Raw genomic sequence first — 14,828 nt, forward strand, 5'->3', positions numbered from 1 at the left:
GATATTTTTTCATACAGATTTGATCGCCCAAAAGTACAATAAAATACAATGCAAATACTACAATATTGCCCACCTCAATACAGGAATATAGTGATTATGTACAGCAAGAGGTGAAACAACAGGTGGTTTATCGCAAAAAGTACAATGAAAACTAAAGAATGTCCAAAAATAACCTCAGCAAAGATTATGGATTCATCCAAGGATTAAAAGATGCTCAAGGCTCGATTCTTGTTCCGACCCTATTGTACCTAACACTAACTTTAAGTAGATAGAATCATTGTATAGATATTTTAAATAAAATTGTTGTTTTTTACCTTTGTGTATTTTTTTACTCCGACAATCTTTAATACCGCTCAAATAATTCTAGCTTTCCATTACAAATGGGTGCCTTTGCTTTTGCAACAAGGACTTATTATTAGGTATTTGAGATTCCAAGAGGCATTTCAATACGGTGATTCTTGGTGCATAATTATCCTTCTATGTAGGAAGCCACGGGTCGACAGGTTACTATGTTTTAGTCACCATTCAATACTTATTCTATTACTGTCTATTTATTAAAATGTTGTTTTCATATACATACTTAGCTGCGCAGGATCGGGATCTCTCATTTGGGAGGCCAAGATTCACTTTGGATCACTGAGCCAAAATCATTAGTTGCTATCAGAAACCATGAAAAATAAAACATCAAAAATCGGTCCAAACCACATATTTATTAACCGTCATAATACATCCCGATCGCACATGTATTTATAAGTACAAACAAAATAACAATAATAATCCATAACCACAATAATACCGATGGTCATGCCAGAACGAATAGAAACCGGAAATGGGCTAAAACCCATACGGTCTATTGTAATGTCTAATATTGACAGTGTGAAACAATTAACACGTTCGGTGCCGGCGACAGAAGATCTTTGACCAAAAACAATCCAACTCTAGTGTCACATATCACACATATGTGTGTTTAAACAAATTTACCGGCTTATGCAAGCGATACAGCAGTTGTATCCAAAACGTTCGTATTTTTATACTACTGACATAGATGTAAGAAGTTGACTTATGCCAGTGGCACGGGAATAAGAATTTAGTAATTTCTACCGGCACAGTGTAGTTATCAGTAAAACAGTGCCGGGGACGAACGTGTGTTGCGTGTTACCAATACAAAATACAAATAAATTTGTAGCTTAAAATAAGTGGTGTGTCTCATTAAACATCTTTAAAGAATTACTAGAAACTTCCAACATTGTACCTACACTGGAAATAAGTCCTTAACCCGTTAACGCTATAAACAAAAACTTCACTCACGCAAGTTAGCTAACCCTCACTTGAAAGTGTGTAGGTCTTTGAGTATAGAAAATGGTATATGTAGTTGTCTATAGCTCTGTGTGACGATGCATTTGAGAGTTCTTAGCGTTCAAATGGTTAAAAAGACATTCAACTACCAACGACCATCCATTATCCATCATTATCATAATCACCAACTTATCATTAATAATTATTAGATCAATTCACCATGTACCAACAGACCAAACTATCCTACATACATAATATATAATAGAATATATTATTTCAGAGAATATATCTTACAACTTTTGAAGCAACACAACTGACTTTAATTTCATTTATTATCTCCTTTACACTAATCAAAAAGGATATAGATATACAGTCAGTATAGTTACTATTTTGCTAAAACATTATAATACCATAGGATAAGTTTTATTTCAAATACTAGAATATATTAATAGGCTGTCACATCGGTCTACCAACTACTTATTATTGTACATGAAACTAACAACAATAAAAGGTACACTTACATCAGCAATTTATTTATTCTACAGTTTCTACACAAAAGCACATTTCGGACACTGGCGATCAAAAATATGAAAGAGGCGCGTTCCTAGCACACATTCTAAACTCGTGTAGGTGAACGCGTACCATGCTTGTATGAGTGAGATATGACAGGTCGACTGTTCGCGTCTTTGACAGGCGGTAACTGTGAGGTAACCGAGAGGGAGTGGGCGGCACTTTCAGCGGGGAGCGGGAGTGGCCATACTGTACGATAGTATTCTTTATTATACTGTGACAAAAGGGTTTTCAAGTCAAACTGCCACAAGGTCCTTTCCGTTTAAAATTCAAACATAAATTATGATAAAAACGTTATTATTGCGCATTGAGTAGAAGGACAAGCCACTGTTTTTATAACAACCCATAGATAGTAAACCTGATTGGCATACCTACACCCACTGTCGTCTATACAAGACCGTGGCGTTCAAAAGGTTGAATTGCTCTCTCGAATGTCTTGGTTGAACATGTTTAATGTTACATTATAAACACATACACGGTGTAACATGAGGAAACCGAAAGATTTTAACTACGCATTTCTGAGGGCCAAATAAAGATAAATTGTTAGGTATATGACTTCAAGCAAATATCGCAAAAAAAAAAATATTTTTGTGTATTTTTTTTTGAGTTTTATTGGATGTAACTCATATGAAAAGTAAATGTTATTCCTAAAATTTGAACTTAAAATAAAATTTACAATTTCTAAATAAATACTTTTTTGCAGTCACCAGTTACTTTTTGATATCTATCGACGAGGATAGTTAGATTATGTCCGATAACGACATTATTGCCATCAAAACAACGTTTTGTTCTGAGAAATAATAAGTGATTCGTGAAATAGAACTATGGAAACGAATTAAATCGCGTATAATGAATTTACCATTCATCCCGATGTTTCCACACTTTACAGCGTTCGTGGTCATAGTCATAGTTTTATTTCATGAGTAACTATAGCGGTAACCGAAGACAATAATAAGTAATTGTTATTTTTTTAAATGCTTATAACTCTGGAAGTAGGCGATATCCAGAAAAGTTTATATGACATGTGACTCTTCTAATATGATGAGGAACACGCTGTTAAAATGATTCGGTTTCCGCATGTCACACGGTGTATACTCGTAGTATAAACAACCATGTGACATAACTGTTGTTAATTGCCAAAAATTGCCAGTGTAAGTGCACCTTAGAATAAATATAAAGGGGGCGAAATGTAACTGGTCCATTTCTTCCATGTTTTACAATGTTTGCATTATTAAATAAAGTGTCCACCGGTTATATATGATAGGCGGGTTCAGTGGATACATGTAGAACTCAACATCATAGTGTAATACCTAATGGAAAAAATGGATTAGTACCTTATAATATTTTTCACATAGCTTGGGTATTTTAGCTGTCGCAGTGAAAAATGCTATAGAAGTTCGTACAATGAACTCGACAATATTTAGGCTATTTTATTTAGAATTGAATATATTGGCAGTATATTAGTATTGCATGGTTTTAACAATATAAACTTATCATATATTATATTAATAAATACATCAAGTCATAATTTACAAGGATAATTCATATTTGATGTGTACTCGGCGTGAAAACTTAACATGGTCTGACTTTAGACTTTACAAACATAATTTAAGAGAATTTCATTGATTATTAGTTAATGCAAAATCAAAATAAATAAATATTGTAGGATATTCTTACACAGATTGACTGAAGCCCACGGTAAGCTCAAGAAGGCTTGTGTTGTGGGTACTCAGACAACGATATATATAATATATAAATACTTATATACATAGAAAACATCCATGACTCAGGAACAAATACCTGTGCTCATCACACAAATAAATGCCTTTACCGGGATTCGAACCCGGGACCACGGCGTAGCAGGCAGGGTCACTACCGACTACGCCAGACCGGTCGTCGAAATAAAACCTACATTGTAATAACAATTTTACTCTAAAATTAGTAAGGAAAAATTTTATTATGATATAATCGATCAACCGTGCCTTAGCACGGTGTTAAAAAAATAATAATCGCTTCCAATATTATTATCAAAAAATATATTATAAGTCATAGTTTATAATAAAAGCAAGAGATTCAATTACATGGAATGTTAAGTCGAGTCGAATTTCGCATTTCGTAAATGAAAATGAGTAATTGATTTCATTATTTACGTATACATGTCCTACACATCTACAGATGCATGCGCCCTTGGGCTACAATGCTCCCATACAATACATTCGAGCTAAGATTCGAAATGCTTAAATCGTGAAAGTGATTTTGAGCAAGAAGCAATTAGTCATAAATGTCATAATATTAGTATTTGTCTTGGAGCATTAACATTTATATAAACAAGTCACGAAGCCGGAGTAACAGGTAAAGTTAATATCGTGATTATTTATGGAATCCAAAGATTATTTAATCAATAACTCTCATAGAAGCTAAGCTGCTGAACGGGAGCGTTATCTGGAAAAAAATATTCAATTATTATTTGATATGAAAGGTTTATAAACGCGCTTACATGGCGATCCTGCCATTATCTTATGTGTTATATCTTGTGTTTAGTGTTGTAACTAATATAAATCGTTAATAATTCACATAATAAATAGTATAAGTTAATATTGTAATTGTTTTATCTTTATATTAATTAAATAAATGCTCTATTTTATAATTAACGCAATCACTATTACATAATCGTTATCGCGTCTACAACTAAACGCTTTGTGTCTCTATCACTCTTCCATGTTAGTCTGAAAGTGACAGTGGCGTTTCTATCGGATCGTAAGCGATTGAGACATTCAATATGCGCTCTGTCAGGCAGGCACGGTCGCGTGATAAACGATATAACGGTGGGCCGTCCTTTTCGCACTATTTGTACCGATGCGATAAAATGTATCCAACTAGTGTGCTACGCCCGCATATGTGCCTGTCTTTCTATACTTTAGATGTGTACATTCAGTGGATATGTGGACTAATATAGAAAAGTACAGTCAACGATAAAAGCTTTATCCAAAGATTTTTTATTTTATGTTTACTTCTAAAAAACGTACCTACCTAGTATAAGAACAGCTCAGGTAGGTACTTGGTGTGTTTGTGCAGGTTGCTCTGGTGTGACGCCGTGGGGGAGCAGGCTGAGCGCGGCAGGAGAGGCTCCGATTGTATGGAGCTGAAGATCTCTTCTAGCTTGTCTTGTATACAAGACACACTGTCCGGCTGGGTATAGCAATAGGAACAGGCCTGGATGACGTACCTAGTATAAGAACAGCTCAGGTAGGTACTTGGTGTGTTTGTGCAGGTTGCTCTGGTGTGACTAGGGTTGTAAATAGAAAAAAAACCAAATGTTTTTTTTCAGAATTATGAAAAAAAACATGAAAAAAAACCGAGCACCTTGGTTTTTTTTCTAAATATGGTTTTTTTTCAGATGAACAAATAATACGACAATAACGGTTTTTCGTGAGTTGTAACGTGTTTCAATAACAATAACGTACATTTTAATTCAGTATACAAACGTTTATTGGGGAATCCCCGATGTGGCGTGCAGCGTGGAGAGGCGGTGGTGTTGCCAACAGTAAATAGTGATAACTACAAACTACAGATTTCGTAAATGTTACTTTTATAAGACCAGAAATTAAAGTTATTTGATTAAATTCGTTTAATAGTTAACATTAAGTCTAAAAAACCGTATAAAAGTATTAACTACTTTGCAAATTTTGAGATTTCGTACTTTAGAAAAAAAACATACTCCAGAAAAAAAACTGTTTTTTTTCACGGTTTTTTTTCATGTTTTTTTTCAAGCCAGAAAAAAAACCGTTTTTTTACAACCCTAGGTGTGACGCCGTGGGGGAGCAGGCTGAGCGCGGCAGGAGCGGCTCCGATTGTATGGAGCTGAAGATCTCTTCTAGCTTGTCTCGTATACAAGACACACTGTCCGGCTGGATATAGCAATAGGAACAGGCCTGGATGACGTACCTAGTATAAGAACAGCTCAGGTAGGTACTTGGTGTGTTTGTGCAGGTTGCTCTGGTGTGACGCCGTGGGGGAGCAGGCTGAGCGCGGCAGGAGCGGCTCCGATTGTATGGAGCTGAAGATCTCTTCTAGCTTGTCTCGTATACAAGACACACTGTCCGGCTGGATATAGCAATAGGAACAGGCCTGGATGACGTACCTAGTATAAGAACAGCTCAGGTAGGTACTTGGTGTGTTTGTGCAGGTTGCTCTGGTGTGACGCCGTGGGGGAGCAGGCTGAGCGCGGCAGGAGCGGCTCCGATTGTATGGAGCTGAAGATCTCTTCTAGCTTGTCTTGTATACATGACACACTGTCCGGCTGGATATAGCAATAGGAACAGGCCTGGATGACGTACCTAGTATAAGAACAGCTCAGGTAGGTACTTGGTGTGTTTGTGCAGGTTGCTCTGGTGTGACGCCGTGGGGGAGCAGGCTGAGCGCGGCAGGAGCGGCTCCGATTGTATGGAGCTGAAGATCTCTTCTAGCTTGTCTTTTAGCTCGTACTGCGGACAAACGTAGAATATGATACCAGAATTTGTATAGGGGCATTTCGAGGGTTTACTGGTGAAACCCGATAAATCGAGATAATTAAATTTCTCCTTGAAATTAACACAAAAACAATATTTTAATTACTATTTCATGCTTAATTATCGTCACAAAACTGACAAATAAAGGATAAGGTCTGAGAAAAAAACGTACCTCAAAAAGCACTAGAGAAAAATGTACGGTGGCCTAGATGGCGTTACACCTTTGGGGAACGCTCGGCTAGATGGCGCTAATATTAATATTTGACATTTAAACACTATCAAGCTAACAATATGGGCCAAATTGTCAACACTGAGGTTCAAAAGTTTTAAGCTTGTGTCGAGAGATGGCAGTCTATGCACTGTGATTACACATTTTAATTTGACAGTAACTCTCTATAATACTCGATCCTCTTTGCTCTAAATAAGTGTTACTTTCCCGATTTATGCATAGAAGATCCTTTCATTTGCAGCTGTTCAAATAAACACTCAATGAAGTCGTGATTCACGTTACTTTTACGTGGATTCACCCGGGCTGTCGCACTTCATGAGTCTTTAAGACTGCATCACACTAACCTTGGGCTGCGTCAGGTTGACGAGATGGTCGAAGGGCGCGGTCCTGAAGGCGCTGTTGAGCGAGGCGCGGCGTCGCTCGGCCTCGCGCCGCTCGGCGTCGCTGGGGCCGGTGGCGGCGCGCCGTAACGCCTCCAGGCTTACGCTCTCGGGTTGTTGTGGGTGCTAGAATTATATTCATGTTTTTATACTTGTGACAGAAAGAAGTCGAGCAATTTTTGAAGACGGACGGGATGGACGGATAAAGTGTAACCAATAAAGAAATCAAAATAACCTGATTCTTTAAACATCTGATTGAGGCAGACTAGCGCTTTAAATAATATAAGTAACAAAATTATAATTGTGTCGCTTAACTTCAAAACTGGGTAAATCCATTCTGCTATAAGGTTGATTATCTTTCAGATCAAATTATATTTTTTTGTATATTCAACCTTAGAGCAGAATGTATTTACCCAGGTTTGAAGTTAAGCGACACAATTAAACTTGCAAAAACATATAAAAAAACTTTATTTATAGGGAGAGTGTGGGGATTCACTAAAACCTTGGCTTTTTGCGGTACACTCTAAAAAAAATTTCGTTGCTCCTATCAATATTTTGATAGTCGTAGTCAAGCATCTTGATTCCATACGAGCCTGATAAGATCTTAGACAAATCGAATAAGGTAATTTTGATTGCTCTTACTTTTGCAACGTAACTGAATCGATTAAGATCTTGTTCAATAATTCCATGAAAAATAATTATGTTAACTAAATTACCTTAGTAAGTTCAACTAAGGATTGAATCAACCTATGTTACATAGTTATGCCTAACAAGTTCATAATTGATTCAAGGTGTACAATGGTTAGGAATAACAAATCACCTAAGTTATTAGTTCAATCATACATTCCCTTGTTGTTTTTAGTAATCAGCTTTATTTGAATTATATAAGATCGTAATTGTAGTAATTAACTTAACGTCAACTAAGAGAAAACTGCTCTTAGTTGGTCTTCATTTTTTAGAGTGTAATATCAAAAATACACACTGTATACTACCCTTGGTCACAGAAGGGGGAGGGCGGTTAAAACTGTAAAAAGAGATCTCGTAATTTGTGTAACTTTCCTAATATAGAGATACTTTAAAGGGAGCTAGCCAAGATGCCAATAATTGGCGCCATACCAAACAAAACATCAAAAAGTTACCTACAGATAGTTTTGTTCGCTAGGGCGCAAATGATTGGCGCCTCGACTAGGCCCTCTGTACCGTAATTGGGGGTTCAAATCCGACGTCAGTGAAGGAGGAGTCATCGCACCAACGCCAAAACTCGTCGTCGGTGCGCTGGGACATGGCGGGACAAGTTGGGACAGGTTAGGATAGGATAAGGAGTGTAATTGAATCTACTCGTACGGATTGAGTATAAATACTGTTCTACGGAAAATATTAAAAGCTGTTCTAAGACACTCAAATTATTATATTACAATTGGGTTCCTTGGCTCAAAAAGCGCTAAAATGTATAATGCATACCAAAAATTTTCTGCTTCCGCACATAGGAATACCATTTCGATCTTGCAATGATCAAGTGCATTTATTTTTTACTCCAAAAGTCACAATTCTAAAAGTTTCGTAGCAATACCCCTGCCTGCTACGCTGCGGTCCCGGGTTCGAATCCCGGTAAGGGCATTTATTTGTGTGATGAGCACAGATATTTGTTGCTGAGTCATGGATGTTTTCTATGTATATAAGTATTTATATATTATATATATCGTTGTCTGAGTACCCACAACTCAAGCCTTCTTGAGCTTACCGTGGGCCTCAGTCAATCTGTGTAAGCATGTCCTATAAAATTTATTTATTTAATAAGGGTGGATTGAAATAGGTTACTAAAATTCGATTATTCCATATGAAATTATAACAACATTTGTGCTTTTTCTTTAAACAAAAAATTCCGTTGACAACTCTAACTTAAAAGTGGAATAGCCTTGGTGAGATTTTAACACACGGGCTTTGCCGACGCAATGATCGCTGATAGCAATAAGTATCACTCAAGGTAAATTTTCCACTTTTAAATTTATTGCAAAGTTTAATATTACGTAGTCGGCGAAATGCGGCATGACGGGGCGGTAGTTGTGGTTGTACTTCTCGATGAACACGCGGTACTCCTCGTCCAGGGCTTCGTACTGCTAGAGGGAACGGTGCAGGGAGAGGTTAGGCAGGGGGTAAGGATTGGACACAGGGCACTCTCATAGGCTACTAGACATAGCTAATTTGGCACAAGACGTCTTTGTAGTATTTAACATAAGAAACCAGTATTTATAGATTTTGGGTATTAAACATGTATGACGAATACGTATTTTCGATTAAAAATTTGACGTCATAGAATAATAGTACATTACGATACAAGTGCGTAAAAAAGGACGTTCGAAACGAGTGGCGATAAATTAAATCGACACGAGTTACGAATTTCCTTTTCGCACATGTATCGTACGACGTTTTTCAGTACAGATGCGCCTCCGAAATTTCGACCTGTCATATAATGAACCACTTTTCGAAGTAGTGCGTAAAAAAGCGACCATCTGTACTGAAAACCTATTTTCACGTCGAATCAATCACTGACGCAATGACCTTAGACTGCAGTATTCTTCGTCTAAAGCTTCGTACTGCTAGAGGGAACGGTGTTAGGGAATGGTTAGGCAGGACTTGTAAGGATTGGACACAGGACACTTTCATTGAATGAACAACACAACCGGACAGGTATAATATGGTATGCCTGGCATAGCACTGCCGCTCTGTCGCAGCGACCGCACGTAGTTTCTTGATGTTTTTGACGCAAGTTTTTAAAATAATCGCTGATAAAATAATATCAAACTGTGTTTTTCTAATTAACCAGCACAAGTTTCTGAAATATCCATCGTTCACGTCAAAATGTTTTATTTTTCAAGGTTTTAATAATTGTTAAGAGTCTAAATATTATATCCGTAAATACTATAATAATCCTTAGTAAAGAAGCAAAAGTTGATCATCCTAGATTGTTTCATGTCTATGCGCCAGGAACTGAATTGTATGGAAAAACAATGGCGACTGTCGTCAGAGTCGCGCCGCTCTGAAGCGAACCTGCGTCTGTTACCGCTGCGACCTTTAGGGCCGGTTGCATCAAACCGTCTGACACCGGTTTTCTTTTTAATTTTCATTTCACATACGAAGGCTTGAGCTATTAAATGAAGTAAAAAAGCACAGATAACTCACCCGCTGCACCCCCGGCGAGCTGTTGGCGCTGTCCATCTCGTTGGGGGCGCCGATGTCGGCCAGGCTGTCGCGCCCCGCCGCCGCGCCTGCGGGCAGCGGAAACGTGAACACGGAGCCCCGGCGACCATCTGATTCACAGATCGGGAATATTAATATAAGGAATTAAACGGTAGTGAAGCCAACACCCTTTGATGATCTGATGACGTTAGTAGCGCCTCGATGGTTCCCGGTTGATTCCTAAAAGACTGTTGTAGATTTGTGTGGTAATGAGGATCGGCGACCGATTGATGGGAAAAGGGCAAGGGAATGATATGGTCGGCGCAGCAGATCATCTTCCTCCATTCCTCTCTATCAGCCGACATTTCCATACCTTTCACTACACCAATTATTAACACGTTATGATTTTAAAAGCGCTGACCGCCCAGGTAAGAGCGTGCGACTTTCAATCCGGAGGTCGCGGGTTCGATCCCCGGCTCGTACCAATGACTTTTTCGGAACTTATGTGCGAAATGTCATTTGATATTTGCCAGTCGCTTCTCGATGAAGGAAAACATCGTGAGGAAACCGGACTAATTTTTGAATTTTTTGAAATGACATTGGATTTTTCCTAGAAATATTCTAGACATGTATTTTTATATATACATATACCTAATTATATATTTTTTGTTTAACGATTATTTTTATATGAAACTGTATATTCTAGACTCAATATTATTATGAACAATAATTACAACAATAAATTGCTGTGATAATTAAGTTAGATAAAGATCATAATATATATGTAATGAACTATTCATCATAAGAGCTTGTAATTAGGCCTACATGAATAAAGATATTTTTGAGTTTGAGAGTTTTGAGTTTAATTCCAATAAGGCCTAGTTACCCTTCGGGTTAGAAGGTCAGATGGCAGTCGCTTTCGTAAAACTAGTGTCTTTGCCAAATCTTGGGATTAGTTGTCAGAGCGGACCCCCGGCTCCCATGAGCCGTAGCGAATGCCGGGATAACGCAAGGAGGATGATGATGATAACGATTTTAAAAGCGTCAAGCCGTTTGATGATCTAATGATATTAGTAGCGCCTTCCTATGGTTGCCAGCTGGTATGTTGATTCCTATGAATAGGCTACTTGACCCTTTTTCAAAGTATCTTATATTATTAATTACTGTCTAATTAAACGAAAAAAAATAGTACCATATTTTTTTATGACTTAAAAACCCGCAAAAAAATAATTTAAAGTTTACTTTTACTTGATCAGACAAAAACAACATCAGCCATATTAATCTATAGAATATCTATGACATGACGTAAGTCGATTTAGAAAAAAATATTTGAGATTGTCACAGCCGAGCAGCGACTATGAATTTTAATACAATAGTTGCTTCTATGGAGATTAGATTAGTAGTATTAGTACCACTAATTTCCATAGTTGATTTGAATTATGTGACGTCACTCCATTGGCCAACACCGTTTTCGGAGTCCATAATTAAAAAAAAACATACACACATCTTTAATTAACAATACGCAGTCATCACGCACTCTTAATCCCCGCAAGCTATAAATATTGATTTCTTAAGTCAAATACTACAGAAAACAATAACTTGATGTGCTAAATTCGATACGAGTCTAGTAGCCTATTGTAGTTAATTAGCGATACAACTAAAATGACGAGGAATATCGACCGAAGCATAAGGCTTTTAATGTATTTCTTCTCTTATATGGGCAAGTATTGACCGTGAACATTGACGACCTGTAATTTCCAAGCACGGAAATGCTCAGGTAATTTCGAAAGGGGAATCTTGATTGCTTGGAAAGAATGGTGATTTTTATGTGACTTTCGACGTGAGGGGGGGGGGTGTCATGATATCCTTTCCTACAATTGTGTTATATAAATAAATTAGAAATATTGAAATGATACCCGAACCGACGCTCTGGCTGTTTTCCACTTTTTTTTATTCTAACCATAATAGTTTGCAGACGTTTCTGTTGGTTAAAAAGTTGGTTAAGTCACTTTGTGCAAAAATGTGTAAAAATGGAAATGTGAATGTGCAACATTTGTATTAGGGCATTTTCAGAAAATCAGCAAAATTTTTAACAAAAATTAACTCCCTGTCAGTTCTGTGACAACAATTAAACATAAAATCTGTCTAAAAATTTACTTTTTCTCATTCTGAATGTAGATTATCGCTTACAGTTTATATAATTAACACAATAATAACCTAACCACAAAATTAAAATTATGAAAAAACCCCCGACTGCGACATAGTAGACCTTCTTCTTCTTTGTCCTCGCCTTTATCCCGTTACACGGGGTCTCTTTCTGAGGGGTTTCTTAATCATGTCACGCCATTTGTTGCGGTCATATACGTCATTGCATTGTAATGATAGAGTTTTCATGTCCCTCTGTACAGTCGTTAGCGATGTGGCTGGTGGTCTACCGCTTTATAATGGTCGGCGGTAGGAGTGGTAAAATAATACTCTTGCTTCCAGTTTAGTAATGAACGTAATAAACATTTATTTGAAGATGGTTAGGCTTATATAGTTGATGCCTACGTGCGTGACATTTAGGCTGACCTTTAAGTATTGTTTTAATATAATATTAATTATGGTTCATTTAGGTCAAGCCTTTACAATGATAAATAAGCTACGTCACGACTACACTACACCTTCCCTCTTTTTGGAAAAAAAAAATGTTTTTGACATTTTTTTGTTTATATACAGATATATCGTAATGGTTACTGGTTAAAAAAAAATTTTTTTCCTAAACAATCTAGATCTTAAAAACAAAAATATATGGTTAATGCTATCTGTAGTTATACATAATCTATTTATAACATTTCATTCATAATGATTAATTACATTGTTGCATGACAGGTGTTTACTTATACTGAGATGTGTAATATGATATGTAATTGCTGCGCTTTAGCGATTCCTTATTTGGATGGCGTCATCTGATCATATGTTTTAATTACTAGGTAGTGACATTATTCATAAACGCTTTATAAATCTCAATTAGATAATAACATTTTGCATTTCTTGTTGTCTATCATATTGACTTATGTATTAGTTATGAAAGGGATAAAACACAATAGGTAAGTGTGCAGTCTAAGTGCATCACTAACGATACGGGTACACAACGCATATTCATTTGTGGCTGTTACTCAGCTTAATTCATATTTATTTGCTCAGGATACAAGAAAAAAATATCGCTCACATTGGCGATTACAATATACTCTAGTATATGTATTTCATAAATTCAGGCATTGCTTTAAACGAATCACACTATTTCGTGTGTCCAAGGGTCTCCACGATTGATTCTCGATCGAAATCATGGTCAGCCGTCAAGGATATCGTACCTGCTTGTATCCTGGCGTACCCTGGCTATGCCATATGTGCTACTGAAGATGCGATAGACATAACTATTTTTAGTTATTTTTCTTCATAATTACCTTTCCCAAACAAATACCTAATACAAAAATATCTTTAAGTGTACAAGATTTCAGGAACTCAAAGTTGATCAAGCTAAGCGTTCTTTAAAATCCTATATGTTTTAGTTTAGTAATATAGTGCCATCCAATTAAACAAAATAACAAGACATGAATTCCAATTTAAAACAATTCTGAACAATGCTGCATTTTATCCTAAAAAAAGATTTTCCGTAATATTTATAGTAATTATTGAACGACTTATCCGATGTACACATCTCATTGAAATTACACAAAGAGTTTTAAAATTAAATTAGTTTTCTTTAAAACATGTAACTGAATATACTTAAATGACACTTACTTAGAACTTTAAGGTATTAAAAAAAAATAGATTAGAAACATATTAAGATAAAAAAAACACTAATGTTAATAGTACGCTGGCTAAATAATAATAGGTTTTATATTATACCATGGTTAGCTGATTGCGCGCTGGGCTGTGGGGCGGGTGCGGTGTGTTGTGCTGCGGTGCGCGACATGGTGCTGCGGTGCGGAGCCGCTGGTGGACGATGATGCAGCGGTCGGGCTGGCTCCGACTACCGATTGGCACTTGATCTTCTTCATGGGCCAGTGGAGCTGGCTGCTGGAGCGGCGAAGCTTAGCGTGGCTGGGGTGACTTGGCACGCATGGTCGGCTGGGGCGACGTAGTAACTGGGTGATACCGTTTCAGAGCGTTCGGCGTGGAGGCTGAGCTGGCGCGGTTGTAGTCCGGGGTGGGCGGGCGGGGTGGGCTGCCTCGAGCAAGTGGCTAGTGCTCGAGCAGCCCGACTGGCAGGATCGCCATATAATGGTCGGCGGTAGGAGTGGTAAAATAATACTCTTGCTTCCAGTTTAGTAATGAACGTAATAAACATTTATTTGAAGATGGTTAGGCTTATATAGTTGATGCCTACGTGCGTGACATTTAGGCTGACCTTTAAGTATTGTTTTAATATAATATTAATTATGGTTCATTTAGGTCAAGCCTTTACAATGATAAATAAGCTACGTCACGACTACACTACAGCTTCCCTTTTGCTTGCGACACTGCGACATAGTAGACCGATTTTCATGAAACATGGCTAAGAACACTCCCGACTAACTCAATTAATTTTTGTTAACAACTTTTGCTAACTGGGGGTCCCAAATTCTGAAAATGCCCTTCTGTTGGTTAAAAATGTCAGTCAAGTTGTGCAAAAATGTGTAAAAA

General features: G+C 37.3%; 1 protein-coding gene across 3 annotated transcripts in view; it reads right to left on the reverse strand.

Annotated features, from left to right (window-relative positions):
- Positions 1–3,641: 3,641 nt before the first annotated feature.
- LOC125237791 (protein EFR3 homolog cmp44E) overlaps positions 3,642–14,828 on the reverse strand; it is a 42,589-nt gene continuing 31,402 nt past the window's right edge. For all 3 annotated transcript variants that reach the window (XM_048144976.1, XM_048144978.1, XM_048144977.1), the window contains exons 17-20: positions 10,164–10,291; positions 6,948–7,109; positions 6,204–6,350; positions 3,642–4,308 (exon numbers count right to left, since the gene is read on the reverse strand). In XM_048144976.1, the coding sequence (XP_048000933.1) occupies positions 6,204–6,350; positions 6,948–7,109; positions 10,164–10,291 (437 nt within the window). In that variant the 3' untranslated portion in view covers positions 3,642–4,308. The remainder of the gene's footprint in view (positions 4,309–6,203; positions 6,351–6,947; positions 7,110–10,163; positions 10,292–14,828) is intronic.

This window comes from Leguminivora glycinivorella, chromosome 22 (assembly GCF_023078275.1).
Source record: "Leguminivora glycinivorella isolate SPB_JAAS2020 chromosome 22, LegGlyc_1.1, whole genome shotgun sequence".
Classification (NCBI taxonomy): domain Eukaryota; kingdom Metazoa; phylum Arthropoda; class Insecta; order Lepidoptera; family Tortricidae; genus Leguminivora; species Leguminivora glycinivorella.